The 7,251-nt window shown below is 50.4% G+C and overlaps 1 protein-coding gene across 1 annotated transcript; it reads right to left on the bottom strand.

Moving 5' to 3' along the window:
• Positions 1-1,377: 1,377 nt before the first annotated feature.
• CUNH1orf116 (chromosome unknown C1orf116 homolog) lies at positions 1,378-6,950 on the bottom strand. Its single transcript, XM_007470716.1, has 3 exons — positions 6,846-6,950; positions 4,309-4,486; positions 1,378-2,921 (listed from the first exon to the last, which is right to left on the bottom strand). The coding sequence occupies exons 1-3, from the start codon at positions 6,948-6,950 to the stop codon at positions 1,378-1,380; spliced, it is 1,827 nt and encodes a 608-aa protein (XP_007470778.1).
• Positions 6,951-7,251: the final 301 nt, after the last annotated feature.

Genomic DNA, 7,251 nt, shown 5'->3' on the forward strand with positions numbered 1-7,251 from the left:
CACAGTAGGCTCTTCCAGCATGTTCTCAAGGTGCATAACTTGGTCAGGGAATTTGGGATTAGAAATGAGTTATTATATTGCTACTTTCTCAAACTAAGTAAAAACCCACAACACTAAATATGATCCTGAACAACGTTTAATCTCTTTTGTTTCGGAAGACACTTTAGATCTTGAAGAGCTTTAGGGTTGGACCTTTGCTGGTGACTCCTTAGGGTGCTGAGTGGAGGGACAAAGGGACTGCTGGAGGGGAGGGGCATGGGGCATGGGAGCGGCATGAGGCGCTCCCGCTCTGATCTCAGTTCTGTTACTAAACAGCAGAGTGATCGTGATGAGTCACTTCCCTTCCCCAACAGGGTGGGATTAGAGTGTCTCTAAGGCCCCTCCCAGCTCTGATATTCTATGAATAATTAGCAGAGAATGCACTGTGCTGATTTTCCATAGGAATTGAGGAAATTGAAAAACAACTTGCAATCCTGTAGACAAAGGCCTGTAAGAGTCCCTTGGTATTTACAAAGCCTCTGGGCTTGGGCTCCCATCTCACTGTTGGCCCAGCCCTGGGGTCACTGTGCAGACTGAGATCCGGAGCAGGAAGGATAGGCACATCAGAGTCAGGGACCACCATAGTTTATTACTGAATTTAACAAGCCCACAGACAAGGCCCTCCCCAGTGGAGGTGTGCAGTGTGGGCACTCATCCTGACTTCTCAGGCCAGCAAGAGCTCTCCTGGTATCAGTCAACCAAGAGTTTTCAGTGACAGGGCTGTGTCTGGTCCTTGGAACTGGGGACAGTGAGAAGGCAGCAGATGATGAGATAACAAACCAACTCCTCTTGGCCGCAGGCCCCTATCCAGGAGGCCAGAAGTGAGAGGGGAATCCAGCAATGTCTGTGCCAGTCTCCACCCACTGCAGGGGTTCTGGAAGACCCCCATTTCATGTGATCCTGCATTTGCCTAGTGTCACGGGTACATCCACTGTCCCATTTGACTTTTTTTTTCTCAGGCTTAGCCACCCCTCTGCACTCAGTTCTGGCTTGGCTGAACTCTACCCGGTGTAAGAAAGTTTCCAGCAAGTGAGGAATTCTGAGCAATGACTCTGTGTCATATAAATAGCTTCAGTGATAGCCACAGCCTATACCACACACACACACACCCCTGTGGAAATCATCTTCAGGGTGGTTCACACAGGCACTCATTGGTACAGCCACTCTGAATATAAATGTGTGCTCTAATCTCTCCCTCGGAGAGAAGACCCTGCAGAGAAGCCGACCACTGCCCAGCCCCTGACTTGTGAGGTGGGGAAGACTCAGTGGAGCCCTGGGTCTCCTCTCGAATAACGGGGTGTGGGAGGGGTTGTGTGGGGGGGTGCTGGTGGCCAGTGCCTACTTCTTCAACAGGCCCAGCTTCTTGAGAGCCTCCCTTCTTTGTTCATCAGACACGCCTTTTGGGGAGATCTTGACACTGACACAGGGGGGTCGAGGCAGCCTGTCACGGCTCTGTCCTTGGTAGGACAGGCGCTTGGAACCCAGCTCATGCTCCGGGTTGGCCAACTTGCCCACCTGGATACCCTCTAAGTCCTTCCTGGTGCCCAAGGAGGCCGGGCGCGGCCGGGAGTTTCGCAAGACGTTGGGTGAGATCTTGTCCAAGAAGGAGCCTTTTCCCAGAGAGGTGCTGGTTTTGGGGCTGCAATCTTTCTCCGCTGAGAGGTAGCTGCTCAGCCCCACGCCTGAACGCTCCAGCGTGTTGGACTTGAAGTTCATCTGTCTCAGGCCAGGGATGCCGCTCTCCTGGAGAGTCAGCCCAGAGTCTGGCTTTGGCTGAGTCAGGGGACTATTTGCCCGTGGGGCCTTAGGGATAGGAATTGGCATGGATTTGTCAGCTGGAACTTTCCCTGGAGTGGGTTCCTGGGCGGGAACCAAAACGTTGCCTGGAGAAGATGGCTGAGCTGGAGCCGGACCCGGAGCTTTCACTGGAGAAGGTCCCCGCATTGGTGCAGGTGCTGGAGCCTTTCCTGTCACTGCTGAGACCTGAGCTGGAACCACAGGTGGAGCCGGAGCCGGGGAGGGGGCCTGAGTGCGAGTCTCCCTGAACCTGATGGAGGGCCTACTTAAGTGGGCGCTGGCCTCATCTTGGTCCTGGGGCAGCCCCAGCTTCTCCAGCGCTTCCCTGCGTGCTCTCCTCTGCTCCTGCAGTGATGACGAGGTGGGGCCCGAGTCTCCAGGGCCAGCCTCCGAGTGGCAAGACAGCCGGTTCTGGGGATCACTGTGGAAACCACCCCGGCTGCTCTTCAGAACAATATTTGCTGGCAGCTTCCGTGGCTTAGGGGCTGTGAGGGGAGCCAGCCGGGCATTTGGACCCCCCTCTGATGGGACAGGAACATCTTCATCTTTTGCATTCTGAGAGGACACAGCTGGAAGAGGCCGAGGTTGTCCAGGTTCCCCGGTTGAGCCTTCCTCATTGGCTTTCTGGGACATGGCCTCTGAAGTGGTCTCTCTTTTTTGCTGGAGGCTGAGTGATGTGTGGACCTGGGGCCTGGGCCTCAGCTCCCCTGGCTGTCTGGGCTGGCCGTGTTGCCCACGCTGCTCTGGCTGGGTGTCCCGGAAGGCCTCTGGTGGGGGAATGAAGGCCCTGTCCAGATCAAGGGCAGCGTCCCCGGGGCCCGTTGGTGTCTTGGGGGGCTCCCTGCTCTGGCCCACCTGCTCTTTCTCAGGCCCTGGGACAAGCCCGTCAGATACCCCTGGGATGTGGCTGTTAGTCTGTGTGGTGCTTTTTCTGAGGATTTGGTTTCTGCCGATGTGGATATTTCTGGGAAGGCTGCAGGAGCCAGACCTGAGGCCCAGGCTTTGAGGCTCGGGCAGATGAGACAAGCTGAATGGAGTCACTCTTTTTGGCTCCGTTCCTTGCTGAACGGTCTCTTTCGGATGTCCTGTGAGGGTCGGGAGAACAGGCAAAGAAGAGTGCGTGATGAGAACCCTGCTGCTGGGGGAAAGAAAACACCTCCCAAACTCTGATCTCTAATTAGCAATGGATGGGTTTTATTTTTTGTTGTTTCTTTGCTCTTAAAGGGCAGCACTCTTGTTTGGATGTCATTTAGACTAACAGATCAGTACTAGCAGTTTCCCTTCAACCAAGGATTAATGTCTCCTGATGGCTGGGGAAAGGGCAGCCCCAGACAGCTCCATGTTCCTGACTCAGGCTCTTTCTAACCCTCTACAGATGCAGGGCTGGTTGGGGCTCAGGACAGTCCCTCCAGCTATCCTGGGGCCCTCAGGTAACTGAGCCCAGTGGGAGCATTCAGCATGAACACGGTCAACAGGTGATTTGCTCTTGCCCGATCAGGCTTCTGCCTTCTTCTGCCTTCACTTTCTATAGGCACCTGGATGATTCTGTAACAGCCACAGCTGTCCCCACACCAGAGTGACAGGGGCTCTTTTCTTCCAGCAAGTAAGCACATGTATCAGGCTCACTGGACCAGGAAATCAGCACCAGGCAGCAGAGGAAGCCCCATGTCCCCACTTCCTCCTCTATCTCAGGGAGGGTCTAACACATTGTCAATAAATATTTGCTAAATGAATGAATAAGTGATCACAGTCCTGATACCAATGGGTCTGTCTTCAGGAGTAAAACGCCCCCCTCACCCTGGGGCATATGGCCCTGCACTCATGGCCACACTTACGTGTCGTCTTGTTTCCCGTCTACTGAGCCTCAACGCCACTCCATACTCTCTCACAAGGCCCTTGAGACGTCACCCACTGAAGTTAAGGGAGCCCTTCCCTCTTCTTATCTCCTGCAGCCTCATCCTCTGGGTCACCCAGATTAGCTCCACAGACTGACTTAGTTTTTCCAGAGCCAACCACCCACCCCTCCCTGAATCTCTCCCTCACCTCTGTGGTCATATTTCTTTAGAATTTCTCCATAAGAGGATGGGTGCTGGTCAAACCCCTTTCCCTCCCAGGCCTCTGATACTTCATAGAAAGACATAGAAGGCTGGCTTGTCGGCAGTCCCTCCTTCCCTGCAGGGACAACAAGGCTTTATTCCAGCCATGAGAATGCAGAGGAGAACATCTGTTCCTTCTTCTGCCTGTGACCCTTAGAGCAGAGGGCAGACAAGATGGAGAGTGGCCAGAGGATGTACTGCTTTTTTGGGGGGTTTATTTTTATTTTTTATTTTTTTGCCTCACAGCATGTGGGCGGGATCTTAGTTCCCTGACCTGGGATCGAACCCGTGCCCTCTGCAGTGGAAGCACAGAGTCCTAACTGCTGGACCTCCAAGGAAGTCCCCTTTTTTGATTTTTTTAGACACTCTCTCTTACCCTGGGCGGCAGGCTGGGTCGTGGGCAGTGTTCGGGGACCTCGGGGAGTTGTGGTTTGCCCAGACTTGTCAGTGGACAGTCCACTGTCAGCCTCGGTGTCCAATGAGCCAATGGTTTCCTCTAAGAAGAGCAGACACTCCTTCTCTTCAGCAGACAGGAAGTCGTAGCTGCTGTCACTCTAGAGCGAGGAGAGGGCACTGTAAGAGGTAGCTCGGCAGAAACCGGCGGGACCCGAGAACCACCCTGCACTGGGAAGGTTTGCTGAAGAGCTGGGAACCTCTCCATCATACCACTCTGCAGACCTGCTGGAGCTGCTTGCTGAAACTGCAGGCACCAAGGAGGGCAGAGACTGTCGGGCTGCTGTCCCACTAGCACCCAGCTGGGCAGGCAGATGGCAAAAGACCTTTCTTTTGTTCACTCCTGGGTGGAATGCTTAGGCGCAAAGGTCAGAAGCTGTCCCAGGTTCTAATTCCACTTCTTCTGTGTGACCTATGTCAAGTATCTCATTTCACACGTCTCCAATGTTGTTCTAAACTATATGGGCAACATAATGATTTGACCTTAAACTTGAATGATATTGCTTTTAACTTTTCAAAGTACTTATGCATTCTTGATCTGGTATGTCAAGGACAGTATGAGGACAAACAGGAAAGACAGCCAATTTATCATGACTAGTCACAGATAAATTTACTAAATAATTTATACTTGACTTTGAAATGCATTCCATACAGGATTTTTTTCTCCCTTGTTTATTTACTTTCTTGATAGCATTTGGCTCTGGCTAACATTCAAAAAAGTGTGCATTTATTTCTTAAGCAAATATTAACTTAAGGGAGGAAGGTGGAGAAACTGGTATGGGGTGAGGGGAAAGCAACTTAGTATTAAATATTAAGTAGAAATTAAAATAAATAATTTTCATTATGAGAAAGCACATAGGAGTGTTTGGGAGAACAGGTGAGGCCATTTCAGATGGTTACTGCCTATGTTCTACAAGACCAGGAAGATCCATGGAATAATCACTCTCCAAAGTTGAAGGTTGAAGGGAGGACCAAAAGGGCAGATGGGAATATAGGAAATTTGGCCTGAGTCCCTTCCTGCCATCTCTACCCCTCTTCCTAATATTTGACATACTTCAGAGTTATATATTTTCCAGACCCATTCAGATGGCCAGGAAAGATTTTGAGAAAGCCCTAAGAATATCTTAGGGGGAGGGGAGATGGTTGTTGGAATAACTTCTCCAGTTCCCCAGGCTCCTTAAAGAATCATCTGTCAGTTGATTGAGGGAGGCTTACATTGTAAAGGGAAGTCCCGAATACAGCCCTTGGAAGCCTTGATGCAGACCCCAGAGGTTCCCTAAACAAAACCTTCTCTACTGCCCTCTTCCTACTAAAATAGTCTTCCAATTCTGAATTTCTCCTTTATGGATGATTCACTCTGAAAACCTTTAATCCCTGTCACATTCTGTGTCCAGTGGTATGTAACTACTCACGTTGGCCTCTGCTTAACAGAAACTGAATGTGGTCTGTGAGGCCCCATCATCTAGGGTTAAAAAGAAATTATCTACAGATTGTCTGCACTTTAGTTTCCTTGTGTGTTTTGTGCTGCTTTTTCTACTTCATTTTTACATATCAAAACTCACCGACTATATCAAACATCTTTGACATTCAGTAGAGATCATTACGATCCTTAAATTATCAAATACCTCTGCGTATAGGATATAGAACAATAAAGTATAAATTCTCAAGGGTTATTATGTATGTGATGAGTACCCATAACAAAGGAATGCTTACATTTGGACATAGGACAGATTTACTCTGTCACACCAACCTTATAAGAATTGAGATTTAAATTCATGCCCAGAAAAATTACAGTTTATTACATGTCACTCACAAATAGTTAAACACAGTGACTTTGGAAGATTCTCAGTCTCTACTTACAGATAGGCTATTTCTTTTCTACATAGAAGCACATGCTAAGTGCTTTACATGCATTTCATTTACTCACCTCAAGAGCCCTATGAATTTGGTATTAATATTATATGCCCATCTTAAAACTGAGACTGAAGCTTAGAGAAATTAAGTAATTTGCCCAAGGTCATAGAGCTTATAAGTAGAGAACCCAGATCTGTTTGGCTCCAGAACCCAGGCTCTTAACTGCTCTGTGCTCTTTGATCTTTGTAAAAGACGGAAGTAACGCTGTTCTTTGCAGAGGACTTCAGGAATCCACGTGCTACAAGGACCTACGTTCTAGTTTCCACCGTGACCTCAGATCACTGACCCACTCTCTCATCTCAATTAAACCACCCAACCTAATGAAAACTGGGAAAAACTCTCATTTGTCCTATTACTCTCTGGGGTTGTCCCACTCTATTCTCTGTAGAACCAGGGGTGACTCAGAGGCAGAATACCAACTGGTGTGATTCACTCCCTGACAAGGAAGATGAAAGACAAGGAGCAGTGAGCAAGGGTGGTGGTGGGTAGGGCAGGGCAGGGCAGGGGTGCGGAGAGCGGGCCAGGTTGCAGACAGAGAGTACATACAGATCCAGAGAGGGTGGAGGTGGTGCTCATCATGCTATCGCAGCTGCCAATGCGGGTCACGGGTTCCAAGCCAGGCCCTGCTGGCCACAGCTCTCTCTCGGGCATCGCCTGAAGCAAGGTGCAGGGGTGGTGAAAGGGGCTCTCAGAGGGGAAGCGAAGGGAAGTGAAGAATGTCCCAGGCCGGGCCTGAAAAGAGAAGAATCAAAGCCACGTGTGAGCTGAGCCAGGCTCCAGCGAGCCTCTGCCCAGGCCCTGGAGCAGCATGGCGGCTGGGACACCAAGCAAACAGAGAGCTGGAAGGGGCCATGCTCAGCCATGACCCAAACCCAAACCCCCAGCCTGCAGGGGGACACATAGCTGGACATGTAAGGACACATAAGCTGGCTTACATACATGCAGAAGGTCA

The sequence above is a fragment of the Lipotes vexillifer genome, unplaced genomic scaffold, assembly GCF_000442215.2.
Source record: "Lipotes vexillifer unplaced genomic scaffold, Lipotes_vexillifer_v1.1 scaffold1122, whole genome shotgun sequence".
NCBI lineage: Eukaryota > Metazoa > Chordata > Mammalia > Artiodactyla > Lipotidae > Lipotes > Lipotes vexillifer.

Coding starts and splice junctions, on each gene's coding strand:
- CUNH1orf116 (XM_007470716.1), bottom strand. CDS start 6,950: ATGCCCGAGAGAGAGCTGTGGCCAGCAGGGCCTGGCTTGGAACCCGTG. Junction 4,487..6,845: donor CCTCCACCCTCTCTGGATCT/GTATGTACTCTC, acceptor TCCTCGCTCTAG/AGTGACAGCAGCTACGACTT. Junction 2,922..4,308: donor GACCCAGCCTGCCGCCCAGG/GTAAGAGAGAGT, acceptor CGACCCTCACAG/GACATCCGAAAGAGACCGTT.